General features: G+C 38.5%; 1 protein-coding gene across 5 annotated transcripts in view; it reads left to right on the top strand.

Moving 5' to 3' along the window:
• The window catches only part of Stim1 (stromal interaction molecule 1), a 200,666-nt gene that overhangs the window by 156,386 nt on the left and 17,727 nt on the right, over positions 1-26,553 (top strand). For all 5 annotated transcript variants that reach the window (XM_076846756.2, XM_076846754.2, XM_076846758.2 and 2 more), the window contains exons 4-7: positions 137-248; positions 4,046-4,161; positions 15,276-15,453; positions 19,011-19,188. In XM_076846756.2, coding sequence (XP_076702871.1) covers positions 137-248; positions 4,046-4,161; positions 15,276-15,453; positions 19,011-19,188 — 584 coding nt within the window. The remainder of the gene's footprint in view (positions 1-136; positions 249-4,045; positions 4,162-15,275; positions 15,454-19,010; positions 19,189-26,553) is intronic.

Below are 26,553 nucleotides of genomic sequence, written 5' to 3' on the forward strand. Positions count from 1 at the left end.
ATGCTTAGAATGTTATGGGCAAGAGAGATGTTAAACTCAGAAACGTGTTAAATGTTATGGTCACATATGATCATAACAATAAGTATAAGCAATGTTTGACATTTTAGAATCATAATTTACTTTTCTCTTTCCACAGTATACAATTGGACCGTGGATGAGGTGGTACAGTGGCTGATTACATATGTGGAACTGCCTCAGTATGAGGAGACCTTCCGGAAGCTGCAGCTCAGTGGCCATGCTATGCCAAGGTCAGGAGGGATTTTTCTTACCTGAGAGCATAAGGAATGGGCTGGAAGTGAGTCTGCCTTCAGGTTGTTCTGGCCAGTTAAGTGAGCTTTTAGCCTTTTGGGGGCTGAGTCTATAGACAACTCCTCTTATGTCTGTTGTGCACTTGTTATAAAGCACGATAGACACTTTGCATATATTCACATTAGTCTTGGAATAGTACTAATAGCTGCCAGTTACTGAGTGCTTAGTACATGCCAGGCATTCTTCTCAACACATTATATACAGTATCTCATTGGATTTTTTCATTTTCTTAACACATTATATACAGTATCTCATTTGATTGTTACATAAATCTTGTAAAGATGGATATTATAGTATATAGCTGATGATACTGATTAAGTAACTTTTCCAAGGTCACAAACATGACTAGTTAGGGGCAAAACTATGATTTGTCTGTGATGTTTCTTTTTACTTTTCTTGTTCTCCCAGCAGCTACTCTTTGATCACCCAGGAGCCTCAGGACTCTTTTAGCCTCCCCTGGGTTATCCACATACAATTTATTTGCTTTGACAAAAATGGTACAGAGATTGGGGCCAGCTGCCATTGGTTCTCTCATCATTGGAATGACTTCTCCAATAGCTGTTGTGTTATAACTTTTTGCCTTTTTTTGATAGGCAAAACATGCTAGGGCTTGAAGTGGGAGTGGGAAGGGATGGAGCACTACTTGGACTTCTTATTATGTCAAACTAGTCATTTAGTCATTAATCCACTTATGTCATTTAGTCACTAATCCATTTACTTATTCATTCAATAAATATTTATTGGGTACCAGCTTTGTGCCAAGCACTTGTGCTGGGTGCTGGGGATAAAGATGACAACAACCTGCCCTTGCAGGGCTTACCCTCTGGTAAGTGCTCATTATGTATAATCTGTCATTTTATTATGTAAGTACATCTGATTATGAGCTTCAGCACAAGGGGAAGGGGTAGGTAAAGCTGTTGTAATACACACACCTTGCGTTCTTCAGCCACAGAGTTACCAGACACTGCTGATCAGGCCTAGCTGAGCTAGCTTACTTCCTCTGCTTCCTGCAGCCTCCTCCTCACAGCTTTTTCTTACTCTCCAGAGTAATGTTTGTACTTTTCTTTATAATAGAGCACTCTACTAGTGTGCATCTCTGCGCCTACCTATTACTTCTAGTTCTCACAATTCTGGAAGGAAGGAATTACTATTCCATCTTTTGGGTGAGCAAATTGAATTTTAATATTTTATAATTTGTCAGACTGGTAAGGGACAGAGCTAGGATTTGAGCCCAAGCCTGCCTTCTTCTAAGTACCCTGGTTTTTTCACTTCATCTTCCTCTTGTGCTGTGTAGTTGAAGATAGGCTTATTTGTAATATTCAATTTAGTTCTATTAACAAAACTTCATTAAGCACCTACCACATGCCATGCTTTCTGCTAGGCCTTGAGGACTAAGGTGTAATAGACCTGACCCCTATCTTGGGGAACTCCATGTCCATTGAAAAAGGAAGACAAATGAATAGATGATTGACCATAAAGTTCTAGGATGTAGATTTCTTTTTTGCCACTCATGGAAACAGCACTATTGCCATGTGGTTTCTTGGATTATTTCATTAGAAGTAATGGCTATAGTTTGAATTTAAAAACTTCAAAGCATAGAATAAAAAGTCAGTTCTCAGATTATGAATCTATTTAGTCCTCTTGGGACTAGGATTAGAGCCAAGACCAGGTCCAGCCAGGATGGGCACAGGAGTAGAAGATGGCAAACTGTGGTGCCTTCAGTGAATGAGGTGGAGTAGTAGTTCTAGGGCCATCACCAGCTAATATGGTATAAAAGGAAGAATCTAGCAGATCTGAGTTCACTCCCAACTTTGCCAGTTACTTATATGTGATTTTGGGCAAGTTACTCAACTCTCTTTTAGTTTTCTTATCCACAAAATGGAGCTAATAATAGAACTGATTCCCTCCCTCCCTCCCTCCCTCCCTCCCTCCCTCCCTTCCTTCCTTCCTTCTTTCCTTCCTTCCTTCCTTCCTTCCTCCTTTCCTTCCTTCCTCCCTTCCTTCCCTCCTTTTTGGTATCACAGGTTGAACCCAGGGGCATATCCCCAGCCCTTTTTTTTTGTATTTTATTTAGAGACAGGGTCTCACTAGGTTGTTTAGGGCCTTGACAAGTTGCTGAGGCTGGCTTTGAGCTCTTTATTCTCCTGCCTTCCAAGTTGCTGGGATTACAGGTGTGCATTTCTGCGCCCAGGTAGAACTGATTTCTTAAGGTTGTTGGAGGACTGATTGAGGAATTGTATATAAAATGCAAGAATAATACAAGATACACAGTAATTGCTTGGTAAATGCTAGCTCCTTTTTCTTTTCTATTGTTTAGAAGTAGAGAACATGCCAGTTCTTAGGTATCCTTGGGAAATAGACTGTAGAAAATATGGTAATGTTTATTTTGCTTAGTCAGATACTAAGTCCGTCACACCTGGCAGAAATGATTCAAAGAGGAGCCTTAAGAACTTCCAGGCTTGTAAGAAGCATCTGATTTTACATAAGTTTTACAAAGAAGGAAACTGAGGTCCTAGAGGAGAGACCTAGCAGACAAGTGAATCACTGGTAGAGCTGGGACTAGAAGCCAGATCTCCTGATACCCTGATCACAGTGCCTCACTGCCTTTCTTGTAGGTGGGCTTGATTACTTTCCAAGATCAGAAGAGGAAGTAGCTTGCTCCTGAATGCTAAGACAGGAGTATAAACCACTTACTGTGAAGTCAGAAGTTTTTCTTCTGTCTGGGGAAATAAAGCTGTGTATCAGATAAAGACACCACTTACAGAGAGTATCTTTGAGTCAGAGAACTGACCGCTACTTTTTGCCTTAACAGGCTAGCTGTAAACAATACCACCAAGACAGTAGTATAGTATTAAATGTTCATCTTATGACCTAGATGACTTAGACTCCTTCTTCCTATACCTACTGTGTTCCAACCGAGAAAAACGAAGTCCAGTTTTTTTTTTTAAATTTTAAATATATATTTTTTAGTTGTAGATGTACATAATACCTCTATTTTATTTATTTTATTTTTATGTGGTGCTGAGCATCGAATCCAGTGCCTCACATGTGGTAGGCAAGTACTCTACTACTGAGCCACAACCCCAGTCCTAGTCCATTTTTCCTCCCTAGGCTATTTTCTTTTTTACAGACTCTTTCTTATTAAAGTTATCATTGACAATGTGGTCGAAGGTCATAAAAATTACAGAAATCTGGTCAGAAGTAAATTGTATTGCAGTGACTCAAATACATGCCAATAAGACTAACTCAAAATCTGTCATCATCAGGTTTACATATGATGACAATTGGTTAGGATTAGTATAATTCAGAAGTCCCTCTAATCCACTGGGTCATGCAGTGTGGCATTTTGACCTGGACTGGACAGGAGAATGCATTTACAAGAGGTAGGAAGTGGGGCAGATTATATAGAGGTTAATTCCTGGAAGGAGAAACAACAAAAAATTTATAAAGTTTATAAATTTATAAAATTTCACACCTGTGAAAAATGGGTAACCCTTAGAGGGTGGGTTACTTATGAGATGGTGGATATGGGGAGAGGGTGAACAAATTCCTAGTGAATGTTTTTTATCCCTCCGTACTCCTTGCTGAGACCTTGCTGATATAACTCTGTGTCCTAGAATGCAGAGGGAGCAATCACCAAGAGCTTAAAGTGTTCCTGGAGGAGGTGGGTAATCTTTCCTGGATCCTTTCTGCCTTTGTTGTCAGGGAACTGACCCATTAATTTTTGCCTCAACAGGCTAGCTGTAACCAATACCACCATGACAGGAACTGTGCTGAAGATGACAGATCGGAGCCATCGGCAGAAGCTGCAGCTGAAGGCCCTGGACACAGTGCTCTTTGGGCCTCCTCTCTGTGAGTCTTGTGTAGAGAAGGGCTGCTGCTGTGCAAACCCAAATCTGACAGAGTAGCTAGGCTGAGGTTCTGGGTCTCCTGGGCACAGTTCTAATGCAGCATCTTCACTATTTTCATTGATATTGAGATATGAAACAGTTTTGTATTTTAGTCTAGCCAGATATCAACCTCCATTTATTACATATTTTAGATTTCTGCTTTGTTCCAGTGCTGTGCTGGACTCTGTAGGATGACCTGGTTGAATCATTTTCTGCCCTGAAGGGATAAAATGAGACTTCTAGGACATGATGTAGTTCAGTGGTCGAGCATGTGCCTAGCATGTGTGAAGCCCTTGCACCTGAAAGAAATAAAAGAAAGAGTATTCTAGTATTCAGAAAGATCATGCTTCTGGGGCCTAGAGGAGTGGTATAGAAGGTATCCCATGGAAGAGGTAGTGTGTAAGCTTTATTCCATGGATGTGATAGAAGAGGACATTCTAGATGGAGAAAATAACCTGAGCAAGAGTTATTTACAAAAGATAAAATATAAAAGGTATGATCAGGGATAGCAACACATAATGGGCTAAATGTCATTTAGCTGTTATATTGAGATATGTGCATGTGCAGAGTGAAGAAGCTGATTACTGAACATTTTTGCGTCCTTGAATGACCAAGGAACACTAAATGAGCTTTCACTGAAGCAGTAGAGACATGCTTTAGATCTAAGAAAGGGTTGTCTCTTTAGCCAGGGGCTGAGAACATTATGTAGTTCAGTCCCTGGAGATCTGCATGGTGGGAATGGCCAACCCTGCCATCATTTTTCTTATTTTATGAACCAAATGAGAATAGAAGTAGTGAGATTTTTTAGGAAATTAGCATTGGCCACGTAGATTCATAGAGCCCACCCCCTGCCCTTTGAAAGCTGCCCTCATCAGTTGAGGATACAGTAGCAGAATGCTGTAGAACCAGAACCCAGTCTAAAGAAGCATCTGGCCGAAAGGGTCAGAGACAGTACAACATTTCCTTTTCCATGTATGTGGCTTGGCAGTTGCCTAAGCTGATCTGTCAATACAGGTGCATCTGTACTTTTTGAAAATATAAGACAGAGCTATCTGGGAGAAAACTGTTTCCACTCTCTTTTCTGCCTAATTATTTTTTTTAAGTGGGGGTTCTAGGACACATTTTACTTACTACTTATAGATAATAAACGATAAGTGAATGGTTCTATTCTTTATGTGAGGCATACCCTCTGTAATAAGCAATAGCTTTTCATTCATTCAGCAACCTTTGTTGAGTACTCATTGTTTATCAGTATAAATGACAGGGTTCCTTGTTATACAGGTTCCAGCAGCAGTTCCATCTAAATGGAGATAGGCTTTTCAACGGATAGAGTAAATGGTCGACAAATGTAGTAAATGTTAAAGCTATTATGTCAGTCTTTCTAGAATTCAGCTAAGAGTACAAAATAGGGAAGAGCTTCCTGTTGGAGTCCAGGAAGCTTTATGGGGTATGTAATTCTTTTTTTTTTTTTAATATTTATGTTTTTTAGTTGTAGTTGGACATAAACCAGGGATCAAACCCAGGGCCCCACGCATGCTAGGTGAGTGCTCTACTGTTGAGTCACAATCCTAGCCCCTAGGGAATGTAATTCTTGAGCTGAGTCTTGAAAGGTGGGAAGTGGCCTTATTAAACTCTTAACCATTAACAATGTACACTCCTCTTTGTATGTACACTAGCAAGAACACTTTTACCAGAAGGGTATAATTATTCCTTAGTCTTCTAAGATATAGTATCAGGCTGTTATATGTTCTATATCAAAGTGGAATTTTATGCTTTAAAGATTTAAAGGGTACATCAGAAACTGTGGGTTACAGAAGGCAAGGTTTCCATCTGGAAAGATGAGCTAGCATGGGAACCAGCATCCTGGATCCATGGTACAGGGTCCAGGAGATCAGAATCAGCAAGAGGGACCCCAGTGGAGCAGGTTACACTGATAAGTAGGGTGTAATATTTTTATCCTAGGCTCATTTCATATATCCTATATGCTGTGTATGAGCTAACCTAAGGGAGTTCAGAAATCAGCAGGAAAATTATTCCTTAAATAAGCAGAACAGAGGTACTAAAGCTAAGAATAGACTTCATACTAGCTGGGATAGCTATTATGATAACCATAATAATGTAGTTTTTTTTAAAATAAGGCAAATAACAAGTGTTGGTGAGAATATGAGAAATAGAAACTTAATTTCTCGTAAGAATGTAAAATGGTTCAGTTACTGTGAAAAACAGTCTAGTGGTTTCTAAAAAGTTAAACATGGAGTTACCATATAACCCAGCAATTGCATGCCTAGATATATTAGCCAAACAATTGAAATAGATAGTCAAACAAGTATATGTATGCATGTGTTCATAGCAGCATTAGTCACAAGAACCAAAAGATGTAAACAGCTCAAATGACCATTAGCAGATGAGTGGATCAATACAATTGTTACTTACATGCAATGGAGTATTATTCAGTCATAAAATGGAGTGAAGTTATATATGCTGCAGTATAGAGAAACCTGAAAAATATTATGCTAAGTAAAAGAAGCTGACAAAAGATTATGTATGTTTCCATTTATTTGAAATACCCACCATAGATAAAGCCATAGACATAAACTCAGCTTGATGGTTGACAGGGGCTGGAGAGAGAGGAGAATAGGGAGAAACTCCTTAATGGATAAGAAATTTTACTTTGGAGAATAGAAATGTTTTAGAACTAGACATCATGTGTGTACTCTATGCCACTGCATTGTTCACTTTAAAATGGTTAATTTTGTATTATATGAACATTGCCTCAATAAATAATAATAATTAGCATTATTATTATTTTGCTACCATGGATTGAACCCAGGGGCATTCAACCACTGAGTCACATCCCCAGCCCTATTTTGTTTTTTATTTTGAGACAGGGTCTAGCTAAGTTGCTTAGGGCCTTGTTAAGTTGCTGAGGCTGGCTTTGAACTTGAGATCCTCCTGCCTCAGCCTCCCAAGCTGCTGGGATTACAGGTATGCACCACTGCACCTTACTAATAAATTATTATTATCATTATTTTATTTTACTGATTCTTTTTAGTTATATGTGACAGTAGAATCAATCCATTTTGATATAATTGTACAAGTATGAAATATATCTTATTATAACTAGCACCCCATTCTTGTGGATATACATGATAGTGGGATTCACTGTGATGTATTCATATATGTACATAGAAAAATTATATCAGATTCATTCCACTGACTTTTCTATTCCTATCCCTCCTCCCTTTCCTTAATTCTCCTTTTTCTAACCTATTAAACTTTTCTTTTTGCCCTACCCCCTTTATTGTGATTTAGCTTCTACATATTAGCAAAAACATTTGAGTTTTGGGGATTGGCTTATTTCACTTAGCATGGTAGTCTCCAGATCCATTATTTACTGGCAAATGTCATAAAGTCATTCTTTTAATGGCTGAGTAATACTCCATTGTATACCACATTTTCTTTATCCATTTATCTGTTGAAGGGTACCTAGCTTGGTTCTATAGCTTAGCTATTGTAAATTGTGCTGCTATAAACATTGATGTGGCTGTGTCACTGTAATATGCTGATTTTGGATACTCTTTTGGATGTGTACAAATGATGTATAATAAATGATGTAAATGATAGCTGGGTCAAATGATGGTTCTATTCCTAGTTTTTTGAGGAATCTCCATACTGCTTTTTATAGTGGTTGTACCAGTTTGCAATCCCACCAATAATATATGAATGAACCCTTTTCCCTACATCCTCACCAACATTTATTGTTACTTGTATTCATGATAATTGCCATTCTGACTGTAGTGAGGTGAAATCTCAGTGTAGTTTTAATTTGCATTTCTCTAATTGCTAGAGATGTTGAACATTTTTTCATATATTTGTTGACTCATCGTATTTCTTCTTCTGTGAAGTGTCTGTTCAGTTCCTTTGCTCATTTATTGATTGGGTTATTTTTTTTAAATTTTAAGTTTTTTGAGTTCTTTATATTCTGGAAATTTATGCCCTATCTGAGGTGCAGGTGGCAAAGATTTTCTCCCAATAAATTATTTTTTAACAACCCAAACAACAAAAGAAAGAATATATTGAGCAATATATTGAAGATGCAAATATATGCATCTTCAATATTTATAAACCCTGGACTTCCATTCAGAGAACTTTTATATTGAGCTTCATCATAATTTAAAAGTTTTACACTTCAAGAAGTGAAAAGACAATTCACAGAATAGAGAAAGTTTTTGCAAACATTATATTTCAAAAATGATAACAAATATATGCATCTTCAATATTTATAAATCCTGGACTTTCATTCAGAGAACTTCTTTATAAATTTTAGGAAAGAACCTTGAAGTGATAGGAGATTTTTTCAAAATTGCCACTTAAGGGGCTGAGGCTGTAGCTTAGTGGTAACTTGCCTAGCACCTGTGAGGCTCTGGGTTCAATCTTTAGCCCCAAATAAAAACAAGTAAAACAAAGGTATTGTGTCCATCTTACAACTATGAAAAAAATTTTTTTAAACTGCCACTTGCTGTGTAACCTTGAGTAGATTACTTTTTCCAGGGTTTATTTTCTGATGTGTATCATGAGATAGATCATTAGGCTAAAGGTCCTTATGGTTTCTTTTAGCTATGACTTTGCACGATTTTGGGGAGAAACCCCTTGATTGGGTTTTGTATAAAAGACAGGAGATCTGTTCCTTCCTTCTGTCAACATCCTGTACTTTTGGGAATTCTGTGCTTGGCCACTGCCTTGTCAGGTGGTCTTTGGCAATTCAGTTTTGCCTAGATTCAGGTTATCTGATCTGTAAAATGGGCCTGCTAATTTAAAGACTCTTACTAGTTATTATTCTAGGGTTCTGAGAGCTGGGCATATTTCTGTAAGCTAAGATTGTGGAATCCAGCAGCTGTCCTGATGGCAAATATTGTCTTTATATTTTTCTAATTATACTTGTTAAAGGAAAATTTTGAAATTTGCCAGCCGAAATTTTAGGAAAATACTAGGAAACTCTTTGCCAGGAGACTTCTTCAAGGGTGGGGCTGTGCCTCCTGGGTTCATATAAAAAATCCTTTGATCTGTGCCCCTTAGGTTCTGTTTTCCTTTCTGACTACAGAGTAAAATCCCTATTTTACTTCTGTTTTCTATTCAACATCCATGTAGGACTTAGAGTGATACCCTGTGCTGGTGATGACTTGTGTTTCAACCTAGGCTGGTTGGGCACAGATATGCAGGCCTCACCATAATAAGTCATGTAACAAACATGCCAGAGAACCAAGGCCAAGTTACAGTACCAGCCATGGCCACCTCACCTTGCCTTAATAAAAATCCTGCCACTATCCTGAGGCTTGAGAAATTGCAAATCAAAGGTTTGCATACAGAGCTGAGAGGGCCTGCTGAGGGTACAGGCACCACCTGTCCACAGCAGCTTCAGAGTTTGGAAGGAGGAAGAGGGATTAGACTGGCTTCATCTCAAGGTCCGTTTTTCTGACAGTAGAAGGCATGCTCAGTCCTCCCCATGTGGTCTAAGAGTAGCACATGGCCCTTTACAGTCTTTTCTGCTCTGCAAAATTGGCTCCACTCTGCAGAATTGGCTCTGGGCCTGCAGACCTATCTGGAGCTCTCTAAACAGTGCCAATTATCAGGTGTTAGATGTGTTAAGAGAAACAAAGGCCTGACGAAAGACAGTGTCCAGTTTGAAGTCTAAACTGATGTCTCACCATGATTGATAGCTGATTAATTCATTGAGGGGCTTTGTGTCTTGTGCAGATAATTTCTCAGAAAAATTTAGATTCACAGAAATGAGATGAGTTTTCAGAGGCCATTCAGCTTTTTAAGTGGTAGAGCCATTATTCAAACACACATTTTTAACTTATATTTCAGTGCTGCTTTCTACTATAACATCTACCTTGTATATCTATCAGAGGAAATAAGATATAAAGAGTTCTAGCTTTGAAAGTTCTAGTTTTGTGACCTTGGGCACATTCCTAATGCTCTCTGTGCCTCGGTTTCCCCTAAATAAATGATAGCTACTATTTCTAGAGTGGCCTACTGTTTGCTTAGTCCCGGGCTAGGGACTAGTGTGGCCTTTGTGCTTTTAGCAGGAGTATTGAGAAAGATCCAGAGAGAGAGAGAGAGGCCTGCAGAGTAATTGCTGGGTTAAGGACAGTTATGGAAAAGAAAAGATTATGTCTTATTTTCCTTCTTCAGTGGCTCGGACAATAGGAGAAATTTCATAGTGAGCAGGAGTGTCCACCTCTTTGGCAGAGCTTACTCTGGTGACTGTAGCTGTATCCTTACCTTCTCTCTTTCCTTTCGGATATGTTTATATATGCTCTTCAAGCCTTCTCCAGGATGCTTTTTCACCCTCAGGTGTGCTCAACCCCTTTCATTCTTCTCTGTAAATCCATGGCCCTTTGTACCTACTGTCTTTAAAACAATCTCTCTTACCATCTTTAATTCTATAAACTGGACTCCTTGAGGGCAGAGACAGTAATATTCAGTTTAAGACCCAACAAAGAGTGGTTACCAGATGTTTGCTAGAAATTTTACAGAAAGAGGTTGTACCTCTCCAGACTACAAGAGTAGGCGAACTTGGGAGAGGAATCTGGCCCAGCTTGGTTTTGGGGAGAATTGCTATCTGTAGAGTATTTGTGAATATTTGAAATAGCTAAAACATTTGTTGGGTTATAACTAGAAGGGAAGAAGGAAGGCCCAGGACCAGTTCTTACTGGCTAAACAGACACTCCAGCATAGAAGGCTGTGTAAATGACAAAAGACATTCCTAGCACAGATTTTGGCAGTGAAGGATAAATATCTGTATCTATCAGTATACTATGGAAAGCAGAGAGAATGGAAAGAATTGATTGGGAGAGAGAATTCCAGAAGATGATAATAATTGGATACTCACTTTTTCAGTACTAACTGGTACCCTGCAAATTCTAATCACCCCTTACTCTATTAATAGCATTTCTTTTGTTTACATCTACCTTCCCCACCTGATGATGTTAACATTTGATCTCATTTTGCTAAAATTTATTTGCAGCATTTGGACTGGGAATTCTATCATTCTCAGGTTCTCCAAGTCCCAGTCATCTTTCCCTAGGTTAGCTCAGTTTACCTAGCCAGCCGTATCTGCTGTGTCAAAATGAACTTGGTTACTCCACCCTGCCTCTGTTGGTTGAGTGTGAAGTGGATTCTAAGAGCTGAGTTTGTATAGAGGCTGTGCAATACCACTGGACATATTTTTCTGTCTTCAGAAACTATTTGCCCTTTACATGTACTTTGTTTTGCACTCTCCTTTCCTTCAAAGGCCTCCCTCCATTCTTCTCTTTTGCTTTCTTTTTCACCTTTGCCAAGTACCTACTCTGGTCAGACCCTTTGCTAAGTATGGGACTACAGAGGTAAATAAGTCTGTGCACTGCCCCTGAGGAACTCACTGACTACCAGAAAGTGACAAACATGGAAGTTGAAAAACATTAAATGCATTCCCTGAGATAGCAGAGAAATAGTCCATGCTCATCTTTCTGTCCAAAGAATGGATTGATCTGGGAATCCTTACTAGAGGAGAAGGAATGGGGGAACTCTGTGAAATGTGTTAGGCTAGACAGATGGGAAGATGGTAGGAATTGAAGGATTGGAATGGAATTATGATGGGAAGAAGTACATAATTGTAAGATATAACTAGTATCTTTTTTTTTAGAGAGAAAGAGAGAGAGAATTTTTTAATATTTATTTTTTAGTTTTCGGCGGACACAACATCTTTGTTTGTATATGGTGCTGAGGATCAAACCCGGGCCACACGCGTGCCAGGCGAGCACGCTACTGCTTGAGCCACATCCCCAGCCCTGTAACTAGTATCTTGATTTGCCTATTTTCTATTTCTAAACAAATATTTATAGATTCTGTTGGTGGTGTAGTGTTCAGCTCAGGGCTCCACTGAAGGGACCTGACAGTTTCTACATCTGTTTCATCTTCATCACATTCAATACCCACATTCTTAATTACATACTGGATGTGTCCATCTGAATGTTTCCCTCACCCTTCAAAACATTTTGATTTATACCTAAGCATTCTCTTAAGTAATTTTGTAGTAACACTGTACAGTTGAGGAAGATGAGGTCCAGATAGGAGAAGTGAAGTTCATAACAAATTGAGGCAGTCTAGTATAGAACCCAGACTTCCTAATAGTGCAAGATACATGCTATGATGGTGTAATAATTTCTCTATGTGAGGCTTTATGTTCAACTTTAAAAGCTTGGCCATTTGACCTTTAGATCTTCACTGATCTGATGGCAATATTACAATCATCTCCCAGGACGTGCTTATGTGAAAACACAGGCATTGAACTTATAGATTTAAGTTAGATCAGGGCAATTTAAACATCTCCATAGTGAAGAGATGTTTGCCTGTAGCAAAGCAGAAACAAAATTTGTGGCATGAATGTGAAAGTTGTAGAGGAAAAGTGTGGGTCAGAGGAAAGATAATGTGGCCAGACAAATCTAGATTTGAATACAGCTCTATCACTTTTTATGAGCTCCAGCAAGTCAGTGTCCCTTATAGAGCCTCAGTTTTCTGGTCTATAGAATATGAACACTATTATTGTCTCTTATAGAGTAGGTGTGAGGATTAGAATTGGTGAATATGAATGTTTGATACATTTTATATTTAATCTATTTCTTTTTTTGTGTGGATTAAGAGGAGGGAGATATTTTCACACTCCAGATTTATCCATAAAGATACAATACCAAAAGGATTTGTTGAGTGCCTTCTGTGTGCCAGTTGATGTTGTGCTGGGCATTGGCATATAGGCAAGTGATGATCATTAGAAACCATGGAGAGCAAATCAACCAGATTATACTCATTTTCTTTCCACCAAGCTTGACAGCTTATGGGCTGGGACAGACTGGACTTTAGCTGCGCATTTGACAAAGTATAAAGGTGAATAGATAGAGTGGATGTTTGCACATTTATGTGGAGTCAAAACTGATTGAAGGAATCCAGAGGGTACTAAAAGGTGGAACAGTATTACCTTAGAAACAGGGGCAGGGAGAAGGTAACTGTGAGATTCTGTCATTAGTCCCAGTCACTCAGTGTTTTTATTTATGACTTGGATGAGAATATGAAGCTGATCAAAATGATAGAATCTGTTTCTAGAACAATCTGGACATGGTAGAATAAAGGTCTGAATGAAATAGTTAGGCCCAATCTGCATGCCCACCGTAAGAATTTGAAGTTTGAAAGTAATAAGAGGACAGACAAAAATGTTTATTTCATAGAGTATTGTCTGAATGAAGGTACCTTGGTCTTTTGTTAAGAATGTAAAAGGGTGGGGTAGGGGGAGTGCTGGGATTGTGGCTCAGTGGTAGAACGATTGTTTGGCATGTGTGAGGCCCTGGGTTTGATCCTCAGCACCACATAAAAATAAAATAAAGATATTATGTCCAACTACAACTAAAAAATAAATATTTAAAAAAAAGAATGTAAAAGGGGATGTTGGCATTAAGAAACCCCATGAAACCAAGATTAGAAATCCTTAGCAAGCAGGGGAAATGAAGAATACCCCAGGCTCTAGTAGAGACTGTAGCAGAGACATATGTGTTCAGAAAGAAAAGAAAGTGACTATGCTACAGAAATTTTTCCTGTTGGGAGTTGAAGGACAAGAGACTAAGGACATGAGTAAGGCTAGAAATGCAAGTCCACATGGAGGATAGAGGATGGCTACTGGAGGGCCTTCAGTTTTCTCTCTGAGGGACCTGCATAAATATGTATAAGATGTGGCTGCCACCCTGAACCTCCCCTTCCTTGCGTGGAAATAGCATGTGCTAATTTATCTTTGATCCCATGCCATCCCCATATTCTGCTGCTCAGTTTTTCAGTGAGAGCTATGACTATAACCCTTCTTGTCAAACTGTGAGCCTCAGCTTCATGTCATTTCCAGCTACATGTGTCTTTTCATGTAGCTAGACCCTCCCTCAATTTGGTGGCTATACCTGGGTCTTTACCAGGCATTGGTATCCGGCTAATTCTATCTTCTCCCCTACCTGAGGACAACCTTTTATGCATAGAGGGGGTCTTTAACCTTGGTTTAACTCCTTTTTCCTTCATTTTCTGATTCCTTTATTTATGGCTCCTCTGAATCCACAGTACATCCCAGATAGGCCACTGCAGCAGTCCTCTTCTCCTTATGATATCCTTTTCAAGTCTCCTGTGCTATGGCCCAGAGCCCAGATCTGGCATATTAGGAACAATGTCAGGCTCCAGAAATGCTCCTATCCTGTTCACTAAGTTCTTGGGAAGGTGGTTTTTGTTTTTATCTTCTATTTTATTTTTCCTTATTTAGCATTTAAATTTTCTCTGGAGACTAGGCATTGCTTTTAATCCTACCTGATGGCTGAATTATTGCCAGGCATTCACTAAATTATTGCCAGGCATTCTCTGGATGTAGATCTGCTTCTCAGTTCTGGGCATGTGTAATGTCTCTCATATGCCAATCTCTTGATGCTACTCCTCTGCTGTCTGATCTTTGGATTTAGCTATAGCCTAGAAATGCTCTCTGTAGATTGAGAATTCAAGACCTTTACTTGATCTGTGCTTTGGACGTTGTGCTAAAATGGCCTACTAGTCCAGGAAACCCAACTTCTGCAGTAACCTTAGTCCTGTAGCTAGACCTCAGGCTCCAGTGCCATGGCTTTATTCTGTTTATCCTAGCCATCTCCTTTTGCCTTTACATTGCTTACCCTGTAGGATGGAAGCCAGTACATCTGGGCACATGGGTTCATCCTAGCCCAAAGATGGCTGGGATACATTGGCATGATTCTTTCCTCTTCACAGTATCTTAGGGAAGTATGAATTAATAAACCTCACTCTTAGGCTTCTCAACCTTTCCAAACTAGGCCCTAACTAGCAGAGAAATAAACACAGAGCTTACTGTAGTAGTATATGGCAAGTATGTGTCTGATAAACAAATTCTTCCCGAGAGAAATGTGTGACTGCCAGGGGGAGGCATCATAAAGTAGGGGATGCAGTGAGTCTGCAAGGCTAAGTGTGCAGTGGGCACCCTGACTCATCATGCCCTCTCCTCTCTGGCAGTGACCCGCCACAATCACCTCAAGGACTTCATGCTGGTGGTATCTATTGTTATTGGTGTGGGCGGCTGCTGGTTTGCCTATATCCAGAACCGTTACTCCAAGGAGCACATGAAGAAGATGATGAAGGATTTGGAGGGTTTACACAGAGCTGAGCAGAGTTTGCATGACCTTCAGGAAAGGTAAGGCCTTGCCCCTTCCTTACAAGCCTGGTGCTGCTAGCTCTTGGGAGCCACCTGTTTCCACCTGAGTTGTACCCTTGAGACTAGGCTGTTATCACTGTCCGGGCTGTCTCACCATTCCAGAAATGCATTGTAAGCCTAGCTTCTGCTATTCCAGTTGCCTTGGGCAGTTATTCCTCCTGGGGGGAAGCTGGTTTCTGTCTTTCCTCCCTCTGAGCTTCAGAAATGTTTAGTTCTCATAAGTCTTGAACTCCCCTGTTAGATGGCTTGTTAAGTAAGGGTCATTCTGTCTTCTGTCCTGCCTCTAGACTGCTTCCCTTCCCATATATATAGATATAATTCACTGTTCTTCAAAGAAACCTCATAAACCTTTTTTCCTACTGACCTTTGTTATCTCGTGAATGGAGCCTTAGTCTTCTAACTACTGACTTGTATGACTTTGGGTAAATCCTTCCCCTTCCTGCACTTATTTCCTCATTAGTAGTGTGAAGGGCTTGGTGATTTGTCTCCATAATATTTACGGCTTAGTATAGGGCTTGACATTTAGTAGGCACCTTGATAGAACTTGGTGAATGGCTGAATGAACAAATTAATATGGATAGATATGTGGAGGAAAGAAGAGAGGAAGGAAGGCTTTCCTAGATGGAAGGTTTTGTCAATGAGTAAAGGGAATATGTGGGTGTGTACAAAAGTAGATTTTATGACAGATACCCTTGAGATCTTACCCTCTGTGGAGAGCATCATACTCTTCTAGGAGAACACTTTTAGCTCTGATAATCTGGGATGCTGTCAAAATGAAACATGATTTTAAAATGGTGGCAGAAGATTTAGTTTTAAAAAGAGAGAGTATCAGTCGTCAGTCAGTCAATTCTTGAACTTTCTGACATCTAGGAACCAGGAATTCACTGCTTTTGGGGCAATAAAACTCACACATAGGAAAGGCCAATGAGGACATGATATGGGACTCAGGGGAGGTAGCCTCACTTGAGGCAGCAGGTTTACCAGACTCATTTCCATGGAATGGGCTTTGAGGGAGTAAGGGGTTCTGATCTCTTAGCTGAATCCTGGCTATTCTGCTGGGCCCTTGTTCCTCAGCCCTCTGCCACGTAGGGACTAATTGCTGCTGTCTGAGGAATCCCATAGTTCATTTGTCTGAAAAACATGTACTGTTTTCATTCCAAAGGCAAAAGAATCTAGGCAGGAGACATTCCAAGTTTGGGGATAAAACTAAGCTTCTAGCCTTCCCTGATCCCTAAGGCCTCCAGAGCTTAATGACCACTGTAGCACTTAGAGACAGGCCCTATTCCCCACCGGACTTGGACATACATACTCGCATACCCTCCTCTAACAGTGTCAACAGCCCACATGCCACCTTGACATTAATAGATCTCCTTTGCCAGCCACTACAGAGCTTTAATTACAGAATTCCTGATATTTTGAGTAAATAAATGTAATTTGACATTTATTTGTACATTCCATTTAGGATTTTACTGGGTTTCAAAATAATTCTTTGAGACATGCAGAGATTTTGATTCTTATTTTGCTGTATAGAAAGGGGAAAAAACTGGTTGAGATTGGAGTTAGGACTCACAATCATGCAATCTGGCTGCCTAATTTTCTTCTTTGTAATGCTAATTCATTGTTGCCTTGGGGTGGGGGTAGTGCTTTTATTTGTTCATTTCGGCACCCAACAATATTTATCAATATCCATCTTTGCTAGACCCTATTGGGAATTTGAAAATGGACTAGGCTCAGTTCTACTTTGAAGGAGGTCCTTATTACAGAAAGAGGGCAGACATACCGTGGTATTGGCTTTTCTAAGGAGATATCTTTTAGAAAGGACAGTATTTCAGTGAAGAATCAAATCCCTAATGGTATAATTTCTTACAATTGGGTTACAGGAGAGTACAGTAAAGGAAGAAGAGTACAATAAAGGAGGATATTCAGCACGGGAAGGAGATGGGGGCAGGAAATGGTGCCTCTGATTTTTTTTTTTTTTTTTTTTTTTTAACTGTGCTTGTAGCACCATCTGTTGTACACCTTGAGGAGGTTCAATTCCTTTTTCTCTCCAGGGGCAAATTAGGCAGCAGACTACAATTGTTAGCAGAAGCTTGTAGCTAATATTTCTTCCTTGCTTATTCCACCACATCTTTGGAGTCCTCAGCCACTGACAACTCTGGACTAGGGTTTTTTTTCCCCCCCCCCAAAGGTTGAGTTCTGTTTCTGCCTCTTCTCAGTGATCATTGCCTTTCTCGATGGGTCTTGTTCTTTAGTCAACCTTTAGTTTTCTATACCCCAATTCTTTATCTCATATTTTTCTTCTTTATCATTTTACCCTCCTATCATAGTATACTGATAACTTTGTGTTCCTATTAAAATAGGAAGACCTGACAGGTGCTATGTCCTTTCCCCTTTCAGTGGGATTAGTTAAGCTCTTACCCTTTCATTTGGGTCTAGTTGAGACCCTTTTCTAACTCCTCTCTGGCAGAGTTGATTATGCTGTCCTTTGGGTTCTCTTCATTGTAGAACCTACAACACTGTAGACAGTTAACTCTTTACTTGTATTTGTTGAACTAGGTTACTAAGCACCTCAGTGAGAGAGACAGTTTGGTGATTTGTCTCCATAATATTTACCGCTTACTACAGGGCTTGACATTTAGTAGGCACCTTGATAGAACTTGGTGAATGGCTGAATGAACAAATTAACATGGATAGATATGTGGAGGAAAGAAGAGAGGAAGGAAGACTTTCCTAGATGGAAGGTTTTGTCAATGAGTAGAGGGAATATGTGGGTAGGTACAAAAGTAGATTTTTATGACTGATACCCTTGAGATCTTACCGTGGAAGATACCTAGGAAGAGAACTCAGAACCTGGGGCAGCAGGGGCTCTCCAAACCCTGTTGATTCTCTTTGGCATGAATTTTGTTTTTCTGTGCTTCTGGGATCAGATGCTTAGGAGTCTAAGAGGTCCAGTTCAATAATTACTTTGTCATCTTCCTGAACTTTTTTTCATGTCATTCATATCTCAACCATTAGGTTTTTCCTGGATTTTGTATAGCTTGTAAAGTTCTACATTAATTGAACCTTCCAGATAACCCAAAATAAGGGAAATACTGTGGTATTTGAAATCACAATAATTTTAATTCTAGTTTCAGTTCCTCCTGTAAGTTATTTTCCTTCTCCTAACCCTTCATATTCACATCTGTCCCAGGTGATAATGATACCAGTATATCATTATCTGCCTGGAGAATAAATGTGAAATGCCTTGTGAACTGATGGTTGTTATGATTGTAGTATGTGAGATACTTTAGAGGAGAGATTCAGATGCCTGGGAACCAGACTTCACACCTTAATTACTGGCAACCAAATGATGGCCAGTGTAAGAATTAGGATAATGACTATGGTATCCTAGCTGACAGAGCTAGCCAGTTAGCAGAGTAGGGAAAATGAATACAGAGAGCAAGTCCTCTCATTTTCCTTCTTGCTGCCATGACTCATGGCATGTTGGCTGGCATCCCCTTGCCTGGCCTCCTCCAGCTCCCTACATTGCCCCTCAGGCTACACAAGGCCCAGGAGGAACACCGCACAGTGGAGGTGGAGAAAGTCCATCTGGAGAAGAAGCTACGCGATGAGATCAACCTGGCCAAGCAGGAAGCCCAGCGACTGAAGGAACTGCGGGAGGGTACTGAGAATGAGCGGAGCCGCCAAAAATATGCTGAGGAAGAACTGGAGCAGGTAGGAGAGTCGACAAATCCCTGGACCACCCCAAGGAGTGGGCAAAGGGTAAGGGCTTAGGGTCTGGCTGGAAACTTTCTCATGTGTGAGGACTTGAAATATGGCTCAAAGTCTATTTTCTACAGTCATTAGACTCTTACCAATAAGAGTAGTAGAAGCCACGTGTGGTGGTTTGCACCTGTAATCCTGTGACTCAGGAGGCTGAGTCAGGAGGATTGAATATTCAAGGTAGGCCTCTGCAACTTAGTGAGACCTAAGCAGCTTAGCAAAACTCTTGTATTAAAATAAAAAATAGAAAGGAATGAGCATGTAGCTCAGTGGTAAAGTACTCCTGGGTTCAATTCCTAGTACCAATAAAATAAGAAAGGGAATAGCAATAAATGGTGAGGTGTTTTTCAAAGAACAGTGAATAACAGGTGATGAATTATTTTATTACTTTTTTATTGAGGTATTTGCATAAAGTATGTAAAACATAAACATAAAGCTGGTAAGCTTTTATGTATGTATGTGCCCATATAACTATTACCCAGATAAAGATACAACCAGCTAACTCTTGCCCTAGTAAATATTTCATTCAAAAGGTATCCTCTATCACAACCTCAAACCTAGTTTTGCCTAATTTTGAACTTCATAAAAATGACTTTATACATATATGCTTTTGTGTGTGTGTGTTTTTTTTCCCACTCAACATTAAGTCCCTAAAAGTTGAGAGTCATCTTTGTTGCATGTGGTGTAGCTGGTTTATTTTCATTGCTCAGTAATAATCCATTGTACAAGGATACTATAATTTGTCCATTCTCTTGTCAATAAACACTTGAATTGTTTGCAATTAAAAATTTTTTTTTAAACTTTCATGACTTAACACTGCTGTGAACCTTCTTGCATATATTTCTTGGTGGGCATAAACATTCATTTCTGTTGGACATATAATAATAGAACATTCTATATTGGCTTTATTAGAAAGTACCAAACAGGCTGGGTGTGGTGGTGCATACCTGTAATCCTAGTGACTTAGGAGACTGAGGCAGGAGGATCCCAAGTTCAAAGCCAACCTCAACAACTTAGTGAGATCCTGTCTCAAAATAAAAAAATAAAAATAAAAATGGCTGGGGATGTGGCTCAGTGGTTAAGTATCTCTGGGTTCAATCCCTGGTACCACCCTCCCCCCCTCAAAAAAAAAAAAAAACTAAACCAGTTTTCCAATAGTTGTACCAATCTATAATGCTATCTGCAGTGTATGAGAATTCTAGCTGACCTATTATCTTGGTATTTTTAGACATTCTAATAGATAAGTAATGGGTATTTCATTGAGATTTTAATTTTCATTTCCCTAATGTTATTGAGCACTTTGTCATAAATTTATTGACCATTTGATTTGGGAATCTCTTCTCACTTAAAAAATTAAGTTGTCTTTTATTGATTTTTAAGAATTCTTTATATACTCTGATAGTGAGTCCTTGTGTATATTTTATATATATATATATATATATATATATATATATATATATAAAAATATGATATACACACATAAACTAAATATTTTCTCCCAGCTTGTGGCTTGCTTTATAGTTTGTTAATGTTGTCTTCTGACGAACACAAGTTCTTGATTTCAGTGAAACTCAGTTTCATCAATTTTTTAAAAATGGTTGGTGCTTTTTGTTTCTTGTTAAAATATCTTTCCCTACCCCTATGATATTTTCCTAAAATTTTCTTTCAAATTTTTATTGTTTGACTTTTCACATTCTGGTATATAGTTTATTTATTTTTTGTATGATATGAGAAAGAGCTTAAGGATATTTTTCCCCCCCTAAGTAAGATAATTTGTAAAATGATCATTCAGAAATCTGCCCTTTAGTCTATTTGTCTGTTTAGTCTGGTAATGTTAAGTTCTCCAGATGTTTTCTTTTATAATATGTCCGTGTCTAGTCTAGGGTCTTTGTATTTCCTTATTAACTTGTCATTCAGTTATCCCACTCCCTCAAGAAAGACAAACCAACCAACCTTCTGGGATTTTGATTGTGTTTGTAGTGAATTTATACATTGATGTGGGGGAAAATTGACTTTTAGTCAAATAATCCTTCCAGTCTATTAGCATAATTTATCTTGTTATCTACTGAGATCTTTTAAAATTTCTCTCAGCAATGTTCTATAGGTTTTTTTTTTTTTTTTTTTAACCCCTGTACTAGAGATTGAATACAGGGATGCTTTACCACTGAGCTACATCCCCAGCCCTTTTTCCTTTTTATTTTGAGATGGAGTCTTGCTAGGTTGCCCAGACTGGCCTTGAATTTGTAATCCTCCGGGCTCAGCTTCCTGAGTAGCTGGGATTATGAGCATGTGCAGTCGTACCTGGTAGCATTTAATAGTTTGGATATTTTATGCTTTATTATCATTCAGTTTAATTTTTATTGTTATTTCTTATTTGATCTGTGGTTGTTTAGAAGTGTTTTACTTGCAAAAAAGGAAAATTTAAGTGTCTTATTTGGTTTTCATTTTAGGACTTTTTCTAATTGTCTTTTTCTTATTGATTTCTAGTTTAATTTTATTGTGGTCAGAGCATATATGTTGTATGGTTTTAATCCTCTGAACTTGTTGAAGTTTGGTTTATGTAAAATAACTAAATAATACAAAGCAAAGATTGTCATATTGGATAAAAAACAAAACCCAACAATATACTCTTCAAGAGAAACACTTTAAGGACACAAAAAGGTTAAAAGTAAAGGATGAAAAAAGATAGATGAGTGAGTAGGCCTGGGTCTATCCCACCACTGGCAGACACCTGCCTGAGCTCAGGCTCCAGCATAGGACACCCCTTCTGACCAGCAGACCCCCGCTGGAGCTCAGGCCTGGCCTAGATCTGCCCATACAGACCTGCGTGGGACCCAGGCTCAGAGTAGGCCTGGGTCCATCCCACCACCGGCAGACACCCACTAGAGTTCAGGCCCGGCACAGATCAGCCTACACCGACTTGTGGGACCCAGCCCAAGGGCAGGTCCAAATCCGCCACCGCCCCCTCCCCAACTGGTAGCCCAAGCCTAACCAACTTCCATCTTGGGACACTGCAAACATCACCATAGCCTTCCCTACGCAGTAGCCCTTACCTTTTGACAACAGACAGGGCCTAGAAGCAGCTATAACTCATAGCAGGCATCCCAAAGGCAGTGTAAGGCCCACCCTTTCATCCCATCTCTGTAAGATGTTGCATTCATCTTGGGGCACCTCCACTATTACCTTGAGTTACCTTGGCTATTACTGCCACCACCTTGAGTTACAGTAGCCTACATTGAGGGACACCAGCAGGGTCTGGAAGCCCAACATCAAGGTGAGGTATAGACAATTTGCATGGATACTACAAGAATATAGGGTAGAAACTGTAATATCTCAGATTCACACTGCAAGAAAGGAAGACACATAGACAACATGAAAAAACAAAGGAGGAAAGTGCCCCAAACAAACCAAAATCTATTATACTACAATAATAGAATCCATGGACATTGAAGTGGATGAAATGTCAGGAAAGGAGTTCAGAAGGTTCATAATTAAAATTATCTGTGAATTAAAGAATGACTTAAATGAGCAAATGCAGGCAAAAATTGACATTCCAATAAAGAGATAAGAGATCAAATACAGGTAGCAAAAGATTACTTCAAAAAAGAGATAAAGACTCTTAAAAAAACAGTCAGAAATCCTTGAAATGAAAGAAACAATAAACCAAATAAAAACTCAATAAAAAGCATAACCAAATAAAAACTCAATAAAAAGCATAACCAACAGACTAGATCACTTGAAGAAAGAACGTCAGATAATGAAGACAAAGTATACAATCTGGAAAATAAAGTTGACCACACAGTGAAGATAGTAAGAAACCATGAACAGAACATCCAAGAATTATGGGAAAGCATCAAAAGACCAAATCTAAGAGTTATTGGGAGAGAGGAAGGCACAGAGTTTCAAACCAAAGGAATGCATAATCTCTTCAATGAGATAATATCAGAAAATATCCCAAGCATGAAGAATGAATTGGAAAAACCAAGAACGAGAAGCTTACAGGACACCAAATGTACAAAATCACAACAGATATACACCAAGACACATTATAATGTAAATGCCTAGCATACAGAATAAGGATAGAATCTTCAACCCAGACCCTCAAAGCCAGGAGATCATGGAACAACATATACCAAACACTGAAAGAAAATGGATGCCAACCAAGAATTTTATATCCAGCAAAATTAAGCTTTAGATTTGATGATGAAATAAAAACCTTCCATGATAAACAAAAGATAAAAGAATTTACAACTAGAAAGCCTGCACTACAGAACATTCTTGACAAAATATTCTACGAAGAAAAAATGAAAAACAATGATGAAAATCAGCAGAGGGAGGTATTACACTAAAGGAAAAGCTAATTAGAGGAGAAACCAAGTCAAGTTAAATACCAAAAATAAACAAAAATATCTGGGAATACAAATCATGTCTCAATAATAACCCTGAATGTTAGTAGCCTAAACTCACCAATCAAAAGACATAGACTAGCAGATTGGATCCAAAAAAAAAAAAAAAAAAAGGGGCCCAGCAATATGCTCCCTCCAAGAGACTCATCTCATAGGAAAAGACATCCACAGACTGAAGTTGAAGGGTTGAGAAAAATTATACCGCTCACATTGACGGCGGAAGCAAGCAGGGGTTTCCATCCTCATATCAAATAAAGTAGACTTCAAGCTAAAGTTAATCAAAAGGGATAAAGAAGGACACTACATACTGCTCAAGGGACCATACACCAACAAGACTTACCAATTATAAACATATATGCTCCAAACAATGGAGCATCTATATTCATCAAACAAACTCTTTTCAAGTTCTAGAGTCAAATAGACCACAACACAATAATTTTGGGTGACTTTAACACACCTCTTTCACCACTGGATAGATCTTCCAAACAAAAGCTGAACAAAGAAATTATAGAACTCAAGAATACAATCAATAACTTAGACTTAACTGACATACGTAGAATATTTCATCCTTCAACGAGTGTATACATGTTCTTCTCAGCAGCACATGGATCTCTCTAAAATAGACCATAAAATATGCCACAAAACAACTCTTGGCAAATATAAAAAAGTAGAGAGATTACCCTGCATTCTTTCAGATCATAATGGAATGAAATTAGAAATTAATGATAAAATAAGGAATAAAAGCTACTCCAACACTTGGAGACTAAATAATATGCTACTGAATGAACAATGGGTTGCAGAAGACATCAAAGAGGAGATTAAAAAAATTTTTAGAGGTGAATGAGAACACAGATAAAACATCAAAATCTCTGGGACACTATGAAGGCAGTTCTAAGAGGAAAGTTCATTGCATGGAATTCATTCTTAAAAGAAGAAAAAGTTAACAAATAAATTACTTAATAAATGACTTATATCTCAAAGCCCTAGAAACAGAAGAACAAATCAACACCAAAAGGAGTAGGATACAGGAAATAATTAAAATAAAGCTGAAACCAATGAAACTGAAACAAAAGAACCAACTGAAAAAATTGACAGAACCAAAAGTTGGTTCTTTGAAAAAATAAATAAAGTTGGCAAACCCTTAGCCATGTTAATGAAGAGAAACAGAGAGAAAACTCAAATTACTAACACACATGATGAAAAAGGAAATATCACAACAGAAACTACAGAAATACAGAAGATAATTAGAAATTATTTTGAAAACTTGTACTCCAATAAAATAGAAAATATCGAAGGCATCAACAAATTTCTAGAGTCATATGATTTGCCCAAATTGAATCAGGATAATATACACAATTTAAACAGATCAATTTCAAGCAATGAAATAGAAGTTGCCATCAGAAGCCTACCAATCAAGAAAAGCCCAGGACTGAAGATACATAGCTGAGTTCTACAAGGCCTTTAAAAAAGAACTAGTACCATTACTCTCCAATTTATTTCAGGAAAGAGAAAAAGAAGGAGCACTTCCAAACTCATTCTATGAGGCCAGTATCACCCTGATCCCAAAACCAGGCAAAGACACATCAAAGAAAGAAAACTTCAGACCAATATCTCTAATGAATATAGATGCAAAAATTCTCAATAAAATTTTGGCAAATTAAACAAAAAACATATCAAAAAGATAGTGCACCACGATCAAGTGGGGTTTATCCCAGGGATGCAAGGTTCATTCAACATACGGAAACCAATAAATGTAATTCATCACATCAACAGACTTAAAGATAAGAATCATATGATCATCTCAATAGATGCAGAAAAAGCATGACAAAATAGAGCACCGCTTCATGTTCAAAACACTAGAAAAACTAGGGATGACAGGAACATAGCTCAACATCGTAAAAGCTATCTATGCTAAGACCCAGGCCAACATCATTCTAAATGGAAAAAAAATTGAAAGCATTCCCTCTAAAAACTGGAACAAGACAGGGATGCCCTCTTGTACCACTTCTATTTAACACAGTTCTTGAAACACCAGCCAGAGCAATTACACAGATGAATGAAATTAAAGGGATACGGATAGGTAAAGAAGAACTCATATTAGCACTTTTTGCCAACAATATGATTCTATACCTAGAAGACCCAGAAAACTTCTAGAACTAGTAAATGAATTCAGCAAAGTAGCAGGATATAAAATTAACACACACTAATCAAAGGCATTTCTGATATCAGTGACAAATCCTCCAAAAGGGAAATGAGAAAACTACCCCATTTTCTGTAGCCTCAAAAAAATAAAATAAAATACTTGGGAGTCAACTTAATGAAAGAGGTGAAAGACCTCTACAATGAAAACTACAGAATGCTAAAGAAATAAATCAAAGATGACCTTAGAAGATGGAAAGATCTACCTTGTTCTTAGGTAGAATTGATATTGTCAAAATGATAACATACGGACAAAAGAAGTATACAGATTTAATGCGATTCCAATCAAAATCCCAATGATATTCCTCATAGAAAAAGCAGTCATGAAATTCATCTGGAAAAATTAGAGACTCAGAATAGCTAAAGCAATCCTTAGCAAGGAGAGTGAAGTAGGTGACATCACTATACCTGGCCTTAAACTATACTACAGAGCAACAATAAAACAAACAGCATGGTATTGGCACCAAAATAGACTGGTAGACCAATGGTACATAATAGAGGACACAGAGACTAACCCTCATAATTACAGTTATCTTATATTTGACAAAGGTGCCAAAAATATACATTGGAGAAAAGATAGCCTCTTCAACAAATGATGATGGGAAAATTAGAAATCTATATGCAACAAAATGGAATTAAACCCCCCTTTCTCACCCTGCTCAAAACTCAATTCAAAGTGGATCACTGACCTAGGAATTAAACCAGAGACACT

The sequence above is a fragment of the Callospermophilus lateralis genome, chromosome 2 (genome assembly GCF_048772815.1).
Source record: "Callospermophilus lateralis isolate mCalLat2 chromosome 2, mCalLat2.hap1, whole genome shotgun sequence".
Lineage (NCBI taxonomy): Eukaryota > Metazoa > Chordata > Mammalia > Rodentia > Sciuridae > Callospermophilus > Callospermophilus lateralis.